Source organism: Ranitomeya imitator, chromosome 4 (assembly GCF_032444005.1).
Source record: "Ranitomeya imitator isolate aRanImi1 chromosome 4, aRanImi1.pri, whole genome shotgun sequence".
Classification (NCBI taxonomy): Eukaryota; Metazoa; Chordata; class Amphibia; order Anura; family Dendrobatidae; genus Ranitomeya; species Ranitomeya imitator.
In genome coordinates this window covers 612228013-612243061 of record NC_091285.1, presented here as the reverse complement: position 1 = coordinate 612243061, position 15049 = coordinate 612228013, and the positions used below count along the sequence as shown (strand labels likewise).

At 42.2% G+C, this 15049-nt stretch overlaps 1 protein-coding gene across 1 annotated transcript; it reads right to left on the bottom strand.

The window, feature by feature from the left end:
* Nucleotides 1-615: 615 nt before the first annotated feature.
* LOC138676902 (uncharacterized) lies at nucleotides 616-3603 on the bottom strand. Its single transcript, XM_069766593.1, has 2 exons — nucleotides 1701-3603; nucleotides 616-1226 (listed from the first exon to the last, which is right to left on the bottom strand). Exons 1-2 carry the CDS (start codon nucleotides 2118-2120, stop codon nucleotides 717-719), a joined length of 930 nt encoding a protein of 309 aa, XP_069622694.1. The 5' UTR covers nucleotides 2121-3603; the 3' UTR covers nucleotides 616-716.
* Nucleotides 3604-15049: the final 11446 nt, after the last annotated feature.

Sequence of the window (15049 nt, the reverse complement as noted above, 5' to 3'; positions counted from 1 at the left end):
GCTGACAGACCTTGTTTTTTTTTTTTCCTTCACAGAGGCAAAGAGACAGCGCCGCCGCCGACAGCACGAGGCATTCAACAGCGACTCAGATCCAGAAGTGCCCTCCGTGCCTCAACATCCTAGTAGGTTCCCACAATTAAGTTATTATGATTTTGTTGCAGGCCCACTCTTTCACCCCCAACCCAAACCCCCACCCTCCCCCCCTTCCCCCCTTCCCCCCCAAGTCAGTTTTGCTTACTTTTTTTTTTTTTTTTTTCATTCACAGAAGCAAAGACACATCGGGAGACTACTGTGTTATTAATGTTATGTTTTTTGACCCACAGCTCTCGTCACTGTCAACAAGGAGGATATTGAAGCCGGCATAGACAAGTTACTCCACACTATGGCACATATTCAGGAGCAGCACAATGTGGCAATGGAGGAGCTGCAGAAGCTGCGGGACATGTGCCAGCAGTTGTAGGCGGGCCAATAATCCATTTTTTGTTGTTCCAATTAAAAGATTTTGTTAAACTTTCATTTGATTTTTTTTTTTAGTTAACTGTACATGAATTTGTTACGTTAATTTGTTCCCTCATACAGTGCTGTGATTGAGACACACCAATCAAAAAGTAGTGATAGAATTTATAATAAAAGCTTTTATTTGAAACATTATTTTAACAAGACAATAAAAAAAAAGGAATGTAAAAGTAGTTAGGAAATCACAAATTATGATACGACTATTGTTCCGGCTGAAAATTTTGGTGCCTGATGGGCGAAGCCATATGTAAAGGTATTGGCGTGTAGGAGTTATTAGGGGGTGGCTGGCCGAAGTGGGAAACGTGAGGATTGTGTCGCATCGATGTCTGACCCTGTGACCAACCATTGAAATTTGATGGCTCTGTCCGCTGTATTGGCCGGGAAGAGACCAAACAAGTGTTCTTGTCCAAATCGCCATCAGTACCCTTGTTTACTGCTTCCAGAATCAGACGCTCTGCTAGTATTCTTTGGTTGTCGTCCATTTTTGCCAGTTTGTCAACCACATAGTGTCCAAAACCCTCTAACGCAGGGCTAACATTTCTTGTCAACACCTTCTTTGCCAGGCTCAATAGTTCATTTGAGGCGTCTGAGGTGGCTTTCCGTTTTCTTGGACCTTGCCTCGATTGACTCCTGGCAGGTGCAGCCTCCACTAAATCTGTTGTTGTGCAGTCCTGTGAACAGTCCAGTGTACTGTCCTGCGCACTGTCATCCTGGGGGGGGGGAAAAAAAAACAAGTTATGAACCCGGCAACAAAAAGTAGTACCACCATAACCGCATCCAAACTATATATTCGTAGTAGGTAACAAAAAGATTATAATATATTTGATGCTTAGTAATATTCTTTAACCCTCCCTTTTATTGAATACTTTGAACTACACTGTTCTGACTGCTATGGGAACCTGACCAATATTTTATAGTCTAAATAGTCTCAACAAGAGTACATCGGCAGCTTGAAGCGATACTATTTTCTATATTGCTTAGATGGTATGGTTTACATATATCTCCATTTCATACATATTAAGTTCCCCATATAATACTTGACTGCGACAGGGTTACTTATGTGTACATGTTTTTGTAACAACTTCAAACTGATGTGATAATCAGAAGTATAAAACCTAAAATGCAGAGAAAAATTATGTAATTATAGGACACATTGGTGAACTTTCGTCCAAAGAGCTACTTACTTGTTGCCCTTGTGACTCCTGCTCGGCGTGGTTCTCCGAAACTATTGGTTCCACAGGTGCCAACAATCGAAGACACGTTGAAGTCCGTGGCACCTCTTGGTCCCTCAGAAAATTAAGATGCTCAAAATACCACAGTTTTGGCACATAAACTTCTTCAGTGGAAGCTCCGGACCTTGTAGTCTGAAGAACCTTGTTCAGCTCCTTCCTCCAGACCGTGCGGAGCGCCTGTATTTTCTTTTTAATAACTGCTTCGTTAGCTGCCTCATCTGGTGCCTGACGATTGTAAAGCTCAATGAGCTGTAAGTAAGCCTCCCTCCTCTTTTCCCTGTTACAATACTCAGGAGATTTTATTTTCCAGAGGCAGGGAAAAGACTGATAAATCTCGATGAAATCCCTGATGAACTCCACACGATTTGACATCTAAAAAGTAATTATAAAAAAAAATTACATGGTTGACAAAGAGTCCTATTAACAATACTTTTGCCAGTGTGCCAAACGCTTAACAACAGCAGCCACACAAAGCGCTCATGCCTACCATCGCTTCTTCCATCTGCCACGCCATAGGCCACCATAACCCAAAACAGTGTACCGCCCGCTTCCCTACAGCAGCCACACAAAGCGCTCATGGTGACCATACATTGTACCATCTGCCACGCTGTAGCGCAACAGACACAACCGGTCATAAGCAGTCACAACAGCGTACCATCCGCATCGTTTCAGCGGCGGAACGAAGCGGTCATGCCGAACAAACTGAGTTCCATCTACCACGCTGTAGCCCACCAGTCACGACCAGTCACGACCAGTCACAACAGCGTACCATCCGCATCGCTTCTTCCATCTGCCGCGCCATAGGCCACCATAACCCAAAACAGTGTACCGCCCGCTTCCCTACAGCAGCCACACAAAGCGCTCATGGTGACCATACATTGTGCCATCTGCCACGCTCTAGCTCAACACACACAACCGGTCATAAGCAGTCACACCAGCGTACCATCCGCATCGCTTCAGCGGTGGAACGAAGCGGTCATGCCGAACAAACTGAGTTCCATCTACCACGCTGTAGCCCACCAGTCACGACCAGTCACGACCAGTCACAACAGCGTACCATCCGCATCGCTTCTTCCATCTGCCGCGCCATAGGCCACCATAACCCAAAACAGTGTACCGCCCGCTTCCCTACAGCAGCCACACAAAGCGCTCATGGTGACCATACATTGTGCCATCTGCCACGCTCTAGCTCATCACACACAACCGGTCATAAGCAGTCACACCAGCGTACCATCCGCATCGCTTCAGCGGTGGAACGAAGCGGTCATGCCGAACAAACTGAGTTCCATCTACCACGCTGTAGCCCACCAGTCACAACCAAGCACAACAGCGTACCATCTGCCACATTGTAGCCCTCCAGTCACAACAGTGTACCATCCACTTCGCTTCAGCGGTGGAACGAAGCACTCATGCCGTCCATACAGCGTTCCATCCACCACGCCCAAGCGGTTTACATACCTCGAAGCAGCGGTGCAAAGCGTGGTATATTCAGCGAGGTACAAAATTCCGATGTCCAGGTCCACCAAGTGTCCAAGTACGAAGTGAAGAAAGGAAATTTTGAAAGCAGTGAAGTGGCATTGGGAACAATAGCGCTCAGGTGACAAATTTTCCAACCAATTGTGTGCACAGAACCTTTGGCCTATCACCACACTAACTAGTGGCACAACACGCCCCTTGTGAACAACGTCACGCACAGATTATGCAAAATTTGCTCTGAATCGTCGTGTGTGACACGACCGTACGACTGTCCCATACGACTTCTACATCGCAAATACGTCATGAATTTATCGCTTCAGCGTCGTGCATCGTGTAGTGTGACCGCAGTCTACGATGTTTGAAACGATAATTAAGCGACGATGCAACGTCACAAATCGTGCCGTCGTAGCGATCTAAATTGCACTGTGTGACGGTACCATAACTCTTAGATGTTGATGTGAATTCTCACAGCAGCATTTAAGAGATTGGAATTGAGTGCTTCTCTTCTGCTGCACATTGCATTCCCCCACGCAACTACTGGATCTTGAAGGCATTGTCATAGCAGGGGTCTACTGTTTGTACACCTGTGAAACCCAGTCAGTAAGAAAAATAGATTAACTTTTTGTTACTTCCCCTCCCAAAACAATGGAATTAAAAGAGTTAAAAAATGTATATGAACCCTTAAAATGGAATTAATGAAATGACAGTATGTCCTTCAAACTCTCATACAACTTTATTGACCAAAAATAAAAATAAGTTACTTAAAACTAAAAAATATATATTATTGGAGTATTTTTTTGTTTAAAGCAGAAAACATTTTTTTAGGTATCATCATAATTGGGGATGATCGGATCCGTAGATGTTCAGGTTTGTTGGGTTTGACTGAACTTTTGTCCAAAGTTCAGTTCAGGTGCCAGAATTCTACCCGAACTTGAACTCAAACCCCATAGATGTCAGTGTAGACCTGAACTTTGGTGCTGTTAAAATGTTCTAGTAAGGCTACGGGGCTGCCAAAGGAAGCAGGATACCCTTACAGAGTGTCTCTCACACTCTCTCTGCCCAAACTAACAATCACTAGGAGCGCGCAGTAATTGAAAAAATCTGTTTAATCCAACTGAAGTAGGCATAAAAACAAATCAGTAGAGAATTGTGAAACTATTTAGAAAAAAAATAATGATTTTTTAGGCCCCCTTCCCACGTCCTGGTGACTCCTGTACTGGAAAAAACAGTAATGGTGAGATCAATGGTCCGTGTACATGTGACATCCATGTGATGTCCATGTGCTGTCCTTATTAGAGATTTGTGAACCCGAACAATAAAGTTCAGCCTCCGTACCAAACACCAACTCTTCAGTCACGGACACCTAACACGGACTTCACCAAGAAGTCCGTTTTACTGTTCGGGTTTGGCTGCCCAAACACCGGGTATTGTCATGTGCATGACAGAGCGGCAAACAGCACTTCTGATTGGCGGTGAAATCATCCCGTCGGTCAGAGAGCAGCGGCTCCTATGCTATCAAAAGATAGCCTTGATAACCAGCCTTTTTGAGGCTGACAGCAGAGGGTTGCAGCCACGAGCTCTGAGTTTTGCCTGGCTGGTTGTCAAAAATACAGGGGACCCTACGCCATTTTGTTTTCTTTAATTATTTATTTACAGCACAGAAGCAAGCTAATGAATACTCTCGTCAGCCGCTCCTGCTCTTGCTGTTATTAGTGGCAGCACGTGTTGGATGATGGGAGCAGTAGTCCCATCCGTTGACACTAGTGACTAGAGGTAAACTTTATACCTCCGATCACAGCTGAGTGCTCAGGCTGTCTTTTGACAGCATGGGAAAAGGTGGCTCTCTGACCAGCGGGGATGATTTCACCGCCTAACAGAAGCGGTGTTTTCAGCTCTGTCATGCACATGACAGCATGGCAAACACTGGATGTTTGGGCCCTCCATTCAAGTGAATGGGGTCCGGGTACTGTTCTGGCACCTGAATCTGGACACGTGGCTCATGTGAAATGTGCGCACCATGATAGAAAACAATGTGTGTGTGCTCGTATTTGCGGTCCTTAAAAGACGGATGTGTGAAGGGGGTCTAAGGGTGAACATTCATTTCACTTTCCACAAAATAAGTACATGATTTAAGATGTGAAATAGCACAGCCAAATAATAAATCTTTCAGCAACAGTGACCTGTCTGCAGTTGAAGAGCACATTTTTATTTAAATTAACTACTTTAATTTAAATGTATTCAGATTGTGCTTGTACCTTTTCATTTGACTAACAAAACTTTGACACGTTTTCATATAATGGAAACTTGTTAGCAGGTACCAGTGTTGATAAAAGATGAAATATCTGTCCTCGTCACAGACATAATATTGCTTAAATCTATTATTTTCTTATATTTTTTAAAAATAACTCTGTACTTGCGTTATGCTCCCATATCTTTTTTTTATTAGCCTAATGGAAGAGCTCCCTACTGTTAATATATAAGGATTAAACTGACACAAAATCTCTGCAGACCGTAATATTATCAGAGACCTTTAGCAGCTTACTGACACTGTGCACTAGTGTAAATGTTAATAATAATAATAATGGTGAAGATAATGTCAACAATAATAATACAATTTTGACATATTCTCAAATAATGAAGCATATGGAGACATTTGTACAATATTGGGTCTATTATATTACACTGCCAAAACAGTAAACATCTTGAATTAATGTGTCAAGTGTTGGTAGATTGGGCTTTATCAATTTACCATCAAGCATTAACAACAGGATTAGAAATACAAGAGCACCGCCGATTCATCAAAACTTTCACTCCAAAATTCTGGCATAAAATTTTTTAAAAGGCACAACTTGAAGTTTTGGATAAATTTAGGAATTATTGGCAACTAACATCCATCCGTGCCAAAATGGGTGGTACAGGGGCGCGGCGACTGCCACTCGTCAAATTTAGGAAGAGCGTTGGAGTAGGATTTGAGGTGAGGCACTCACAGAGGTGTACGCTGCTAATTCGAGGCTCCTGATTCATGAAGAGGTGCATGATTCATTAAGGGGGCATCTGACTCCAACAAGCCCTATTGATGAATTAGGCCCATGGTCCTCGCTAATCGTGTAGATATTTTGCATCTGGTTTTGCAGCTCAAATCTATTTCAAGTGTGTTTCAGTTACAAGAAGTTATCTGCTATTACAGTACAATAGTTGCTAACTTCTATATCAGTGGGGTCTGTCTGCTGACACAATGACACTTTTGTCCACCACGTGAATGGATGTGCAGTTCTCTGCTCAGCTCTGGTACCTTCAACAGGTCCATAGAGAATAAATGGAGCGTCTCTTCAACGGCTGGAGCCACATCAGTCCGACTCCCCTCAAATCTAGAAGTGATCAGTCACCAATCCCATGCACAGGTGATAACTTCTTACTAGATGCTCCTGAAGTGGGCTGAGCTGCTGTATTACCCAGAACACATAGACAGGTTTTACGCTGTTATTTAATCCTTGTGGAAAATCTCATATAAATCTTTAGTCTCTGATTGATATGATAATAGCTTTATTCATGTAAGTGTTTTATAAGGTGACATATTTAAACAGTTGATGACATTGAAAAATACAAACGGTTCATCAAACCCAACTATAGTCCTAATGTCTTGAGCAATGTACAGTAAAATGTGGGTCGAGGATTCTGCATTTTCTTCTCCCCAGATTACTGCTTACTTTAATTAAGACTTTTCATTGATCTTTTTTGGTACATTCTCCTGCGGACTCCAATAATATACAGCTGCTTCTTACAAAATTAGGATATCATCAAAAAGTTAATTTATTTCAGTTCTTCAATACAAAAAGTGAAACTCATATATTATTTAGAGTCATTACAAACAGAGTGATCTATCAAGTATTTATTTCTGTTAATGTTAATGTTTATGGCTTACAGCCAATGAAAACCCAAAAGTCATTATCTCAGAAAATTAAAATAATTAACAAAAAACCTGCAAAAGCTTCTTAAGCATTTAAAAAGTCCCTTGGTTTGTTTCAGTAGGCTCCACAATCAGGGGGAAGACTGCTGACTTGACAGATATCCAGAAGGCAGTCATTGACACACTCCACAAGGAGGGTAAGCCACAAAAGGTAATTGCTAAAGAAGCTGGCTGTTCATAGGTTACTGTATCCAAGCATAATAATGGAAGGTTGAGTGGAAGGAAAAAGTGTGGTAGAAAAAAGTGCACAAGCAATCAGGATAACTGCAACCTTGAAAGGATTGTTAAGAAAAGGCCATTCAAAAGTTTGAGGGAGATTCACAAGGAGTGAACTGCTACTGGAGTCATTGCTTCAAGAACCACCACACACAGACGTCTCCAGGACATGGGCTACAAGTGTCACATTGCTTATGTCAAGCCACTCATGACTAGTGTTGAGCGATACCGTCCGATACTTGAAAGTATCTGTATCGGATAGTATCGGCCGATACCCGAAAAATATCGGATATCGCCGATACCGATATCCGATACCAATACAAGTCAATGGGACATCAAGTATCGGAAGGTATCCTGATGGTTCCCAGGGTCTGAAGGAGAGGAAACTCTCCTTCAGGCCCTGGGATCCATAGGGATGTGTAAAATAAAGAATTAAAATAAAAAATATTGATATATTTACCTCTCCGGCGGCCCCTGAACTCAGCGCGGGTAACCGGCAGGCTTCTTTGTTCAAAATCAGCGCTTTTAGGACCTGAGAATCACGTCCCGGCTTCTGATTGGTCGCGGGCCGCCCATGTGACCGCCACGCGACCAATCACAAGCCGCTACGTCTTTGAAAGTCATTAACGCGCTCATTTTTAAAAATGAGCGCGTTAATAGCTTGCGGTGACGTCGCGGCTTGTGATTGGTCGCGGCCACGCGACCAATCACAAGCCGCTACGTCTTTGAAAGCCATTAACGCGCTCATTTTTAAAAATGAGCGCGTTAATAGCTTGCGGTGATGTCGCGGCTTGTGATTGGTCGCATGGCGGTCACATGGGCGGCCCGCGACCAATCAGAAGCCGGGACGTGATTCTCAGGTCCTAAAAGCGCTGATTTTGAACAACGAAGCCTGCCGGTTACCCGCGCTGAGTCCAGGGGCCGCCGGAGAGGTAAATATATCAATATTTTTTATTTTAATTCTTTATTTTACACATCTCTATGTATCCGATACCGATACCCGATACCACAAAAGTATCGGATCTCGGTATCGGAATTCCGATACCGCAAGTATCGGCCGATACCCGATACTTGCGGTATCGGAATGCTCAACACTACTCATGACCAATAGACAATGTCAGAAGTGTCTTACCTGGGCCAAAGAGAAAAAGAACTTGACTGTTGCTTAGTGGTCCAAGGTGTTTTCAGATGAAAGTAAATTTTGCATTTAATTTGGAAATCAAGGTCCCAGAGTCTGGAGGAAGAGTGGAGAGGCCCCAATCCAAGCTGCTTGAGGTCTACTGTGAAGTTTCCACAATCAGTGATGGTTTGGGAGCCATGTCACCTGCTGCTGTAGATCCACTGTGTTTTATCAAGACAAAAATCAACGCAGCCATCTACCAGGATATTTTAGAGCACTTTATGCTTCCCTCTGCTGACAAGCTTTTTGAAGATGAAAATTTAATTCTCCAGCAGGACTTGGCACTTGTCCACACGTCAAAAGTACCAATACCTAGTTTACAAACAGCAGCATGACTGTGCTTGATTGGCCAGCAAACTCGCCTGACCTTAACCCCATAGAGAATCTATGGGGTATTGTCAAGAGGAAGATGAGAGACACCAGACCCAACAATGCAGGTGAGCTGAAGGCTGCTATCAAAGCAACCTGGACTTCCAAAACACCCCAGCAGTGCCACGTGCTGATCGCATCCATGCCACGCCACATTGATAGTAATTGATGCAAAAGGAGCCCCGACCAAGTATTGAGTGCATTTACTGAACATACAATTCAGCAGGCCAATAATTCACATTTTAAAATCATTTTTCAAGCTGGTGGTATAAATAGTGATGAGCGAATACATTCTGTATTATTCATCGCACAAATAGTACGCTATGTGGGCTATTCGTTACTTAAGCTACTTTCACACTAACGTTTTCAGCTAACCGTCACAATGTGTCGTTTTGTGAAAAAAAAACGCATCCTGCAAAGTTGCCCACAGGATGCATTTTTTTCACATAGACTTGTATTACCGGCGCATCACGATGTATGGCCACATGTTCCATATGTCATGCACTGGATGCATCGGTATTTGGCAGGCTGTCGTAACGTAAAAGCATTCAAGGGAACGTTTTTCGTACGTCCTATCCTGCATTTTTTTAATGCACATGCCCTGCTGGAAATCCCCCCTCTCCTCCCTGAGACTTTACATTGGACAGCAGACACATTGAAACACTGCGTCCGCTGCTCATGTCACTCAAAATTTCACTCACTTCCATCGGTACGTCGCGCCGATGCTTCGTGATGGCCCCGTACTGACGGAAGTGTGAAAGAAGCCTTAGAGAGTAATTTGGTATTTGCATTGATATATTCAGGTGACCCTCCGCATGTTTGGATCTTTATTTGCTTGACAATCACAGAAATGCAGGCACCATCTTTGGTGTGGCATTACTGTGATTGACTGCCTGAACATCGGGTGTTTGTCGCGCTGTCATGTGCATGATAGTGTCGCAAACACCGCTTCTGATCTGCGGTGAAATCATCGCACAACAATTAAGCTATGTGAGATTAACATGTACATCCTATCCTAACTATTTTTATTTTTCAGACTTTATAATTATAACTGAAATAAAAACAAAATATTGGATTACGTCATAAAGTGGTGTGGTAAAATGGGTTTTGGTTTGCCAACAGGCAAAATGCTTTTAAATGATGTGATCCACTATCTTGTGAATATCTAACAAAGTTTTTCTCTTATTTTTTTCATGAGAATGGCCTTTTATTGGTTTTTAGGAGTCTTCTGCTGCATCATTGTCTCCGGACCGTGCTAGTCACCCTAACCTACGGTTCGGTGAATCCGCTACATGGTGAGCCATTAACATTTGCATTAATATATTTAGATTTACTGTCAAGAAATGGAGTACTCATTCCTGACTGGTAAAGACCAGGATATCTCTGTATATAAGCGCTTAGAAGAAAATGACCAAGTAAAGGGAATATTTTCTATGAATAAACTAAACAGTGTGATTGAGATCTGACTCCTGGAAGGCTTCAGAGGCCCCTAAATTTGAGAAGTGCACAACAGTGAAAAAATATTAATTATTTTTATGGCTCATTGCTCTCTTTGTAGGCAAAATGGCAAAGTTTCATAGGAGGTTAAAAAAAAATCACATTTTGATTTCAATTGGGGGAGAAGAATGGGTCCTTTATGAAAAGCCAGAAAAAACGCTATTCAGACCAGTCCTGACAATATTACTTACTTGAATTTGGTACCTGTAATCTGAAATATGAGGCTTTGGAGTCCTTTCGCTGCCTTTATGGCAGTGTACTTTTTTTTGCAATGTACGTAAATCTTTTAAAATGTGTTTTTCAAACTTTCGATTCACAAATAATTAAAAGTACTCCAAAGCCTCCAGTTGCTCTAAAAAGATATGAATACATGGCTGAATTGTATTAGCAATACAACCACACTGATCAAGTAAGCAGCAGCTGCAGTGTTCCTTCCTGGCCCTGATTCACAGACACAATGACTTTCCTATCTCTCTATAACTATCAATTACATCTTTATTATTCGCTTTTCCTCACACAATAATCTTAATTTTTGTGCTATTACACACTATCAATTCAGTTTCTTCAGTGTTCTATGGTTCTCTCTCCCAATCTATATGACTTACTCTAAATAATCTCTCACTATCCAGATTCACCATAGATGGCTCCTCCAATTCCTGCTTCTGCTCTTATGCAGAAAAAAAATTAAATGTTATTTTTTTCCTTCGACATTGCTTCAGTTCCTGTGAAGCACCTGAAGGGTTAATAAACTTCTTGAATGTGGTTTTGAGCACCTTGAGGGGTGCAGTTTTTAGAATGGTGTCACTTTTGGGTAGTTTCTGTTATATAGACCCCTCAAAGTCACTTCAAATGTGAGGTGGTCCCTAAAAAAGATGGTTTTGTAAATTTTTCTGGAAAAATGAGAAATCGATGGTAAAATTTTAACCCTTATAACTTCCTAACAAAAAAAAAATAGTTTCCAAAAATGTGCAGATGTAAAGTAGACATGTGGGAAATGTTATTAACTATTTTGTGTGACATAACTCTCTGATTTAATGGCATAAGAATTAAAAGTTTGAAAATTGTGAAATATTCAAAATTTTTGCCAAATTTATGTTTTTTTCCCCACAAATAAACGCAATTCATAAAAAAGGTACAAAATTACAAAAGTAATTTCACCAGTTTATTGAACTACAATATGTCATGAAAAACAATCTCAGAATCAGTGGGGTACATTAAAGCGTTCCAGAGTTATAACCTCATAAAGTGCCAGTGGTCAGAATTGTAAAATTTGTCTTGGTCATTACGGTCAAAAATGGCTCCGTCATTAAGGTGTTAAAAGGCAATACACATTGTAGCCACATTTCTGTTTGTCAGTATGCTACTATATTGTCTTTTATGGCTGAATCAAACAGTAATTCGAAAAGGTAATCATGATTAAGAGTCTTCTCAAGATGATAGCCATAAAGCTAATGCATTCAGTTAAATTGCTGTCGGTTATAGATCCATATTTTGAGCAAAATATTATTATATTAGGAAGTGAACTTATAATATTGTATATGTAGACTTAGCGCTTTTCCATTACAGTTCATTAACATCATTTTCCTTTTGAACATTTGCTTACGATAATCCCATATGGTCCAAACCCTTTTACCTGCATCTTGTCAATTACTGATGTCTTTTTCTAATACTTTATTTTATATGCTAAATCATGAACATTGGCTTTGAGTAAACTGTGTGAACTAGTTTATTGAAGATCAATCTAAAGTCCTAGCTTTTCCCCCATAGAATGCAAGAAAATTGATCCACCATCATTAACATTTTTTCATAATGTCTCTCTAATAGTTCCTGATAAAACGTATTTAGCAAAGATTTATTTTTGTGAATCCATGAAAAGAGATTTTGCCATTATAGGACTAGCTTTGCTAAATATGAAAAGCTGCAGACTACTTAGATTTACTATTAAAAAGAGTCCAATTAATACATTTGTTATGGTTTTTAGGAAATGTTTATGCTTGCTATCATGATTGACAATTCAAACCACATATCCAAGCCCTTTCCACTTCCTGCTGCCTTCAACTCAAAAATATTTCACGGATCCGTACATTCTTAAACCAAGAATCTGCAAAAACCCTAGTCCATGCCCTCATCATCTCCCGCCTCGACTACTGTAACCTCCTGCTCTGTGGCCTTCCCTCTAACACTCTCACACCCCTCCAATCTATTCTAAGCTCAGCTTCCCGACTAATCCACCTGTCCCCCCGCTATTCCCTGGCCTCTCCCCTCTGTCGATCCCTTCATTGGCTCCCCATTACCCAGAGACTCCAGTACAAAACCCTAGCCATGACATACAAAGCCATCCACAACCTGTCTCCATACATCTGTGACCTCATCTCCCGGTACTTACCCACACGCAACCTCCGATCCTCACAAGATCTCCTTCTCTACTCCCCTCTTATCTCCTCTTCCCACAATCACATACAAGATTTCTGTCGCGCATCCTCCTTCTCTGGAACTCTCTACCACAACATATCAGACTCTCACCTACCATCGAAACCTTCAAAAAGAACCTGAAGACCCACCTCTTCCGACAAGCCTACAACCTGCAGTAACCACCGATTAACCAAACCTCTGCACGGCCAGCTCTACCCTACCTACTGTATCCTCACCCATCCCTTGTAGACAGTGAGCCCTTGCGGGCAGGGTCCTCTCTCCTCCTGTACCCAGTTGTGACTTGTATTGTTCAAGATTATTGTACTTGTTTTTACTATGTATACCCCTCCTCACATGTAAAGCGCCATGGATAAAATGGCGCTATAATAATAAATAATAATAAAAATAATACATTTGCTGCAGTTCTCAAAGCTGTGCTGTATTGCAACACTGGCTGATGTGAGATGGAAGCTGAAGCAGTGAGAGGAACTGGCAGATGTGATAGTTATGATCACACGCAGCTCTGTAATGAAATCAGGAGAGCAGAGAGCGGCCATTGCACATCACACTGGTAACTCTGCCTTTAATGTACAATAAGCTCTGGAGGCAAATTCTCTGGGGGATCAGTGTCCGGCCCATAGATCTTAATAGCTCATTTACATATACAAAAAATGTGGATTTCTCAGGAATAAGATATCAGATCACAGATATCAAACTATCATTATATTCAGATTCCTATTACCTAAATGTCCATACAGACTACTTAGCAGGGTTGATCTTACTGACAGATGCCATTTAAAATTAATATTAAATTACTTACATGGGCTAGTCCCTACACATTTAATGTCAATTCTGAAAGTATCAGATAGTTTAGGGACAAACAATCTGTACATAGTTGACACACAGATTTTTTTCTTTTTAACCCCTTCCCGACTTGTGACACAGCATATGCGTCATGAAAGTCGGTGCCAATCCGACCTGTGACGCATATGCTGCGTCACAGAATGATCGCGCTCCTGCAGGTCGGGTGAAAGGCTTAACTCAAATTTCACCAGACCTGCAGGGACAGGGGGAGTGGTACTTGAGCCCAGGGGGGTGGCTTTGCCCCCCCCCCTGTGGCTACGATCTCTCTGATTAGCTGTTGAAAGTGACTGTTTCACTTTCAATCAGAGCAATCGTAATATTTCACCAATGAAAATTGGTGAAATATTACAATCCAGCCATGGCAAATGCTGCAATATCATCGTCCATGGCTGGAGACCGCGATCTGCCCCCGCCACCGATCTCCCCTCCGTCCTCCGTCCTGTCCTCTGCTGTCCTCCGTTCCCCTCTGTCCTCCCGTCCACTTACCCCGTGGTCTGATCTCTCTCCCCGTGGTCCGATCTCACCCCCACTTACCTACTGAGCTCCGGTGTCCCTCCCGGTGTCCGTCCGTCTTCTCTATGGGCGCCGCCATCTTCCAAAATGGCCGGCAGATTCATTCCAGGTACATTTTGATCACTGATAGAACCTTTTTCTATCACAATGATCAAAATAAAAAAATTGTAAATACCCCCCCCCTTTATCACCCATAGGTAGGGAAAATAATGAAATAAAGAAAATATATTTACTTTTATTTTTCCACTAGGGTTAGGGTTAAAACTAGAGCTAGGGTTGCAATTAGGGTTAGGGTTAGAATTATGCTTAGGCCGGGGACACACACAACGTATAAAAAAACGGTCCGTTTTTGACGGACGAGATCACAAATGTTACCAAAACAATGATCCGTGTGCAGTGCGAGGATGCGATTTTCTCGCATTAAATGATCCGTGTGACATCCGTGTGACATCCGTATGGCATCCGTATGGTGAGATTTTCTCACACACTTGCAAAATGAGCAAATAATGGCTGAGCCTTTCCTGTCACCTGCCCAATGCCTGAGAATTTCTCGCAAGTCACACTGATGGTCCGTGTGCTGTGCTATTTTTTCTCACCCCCATAGACTTTCATTGGCGATTCTCGGCCGAGAAACGCTGACAATCGCAGCATGCTGCGATTTCACTCGGATCCTGAATACGGCCGAGAAAATATCGGATGATGGGAGCTGCCCCATTGATTAACATTGGGACGAGTGCTATGCGATTTTTTATCGCCTTGCACTCGTCCGTATTATGGTCTAGTGTAACCCCGGCCTTAGAGTTAGGG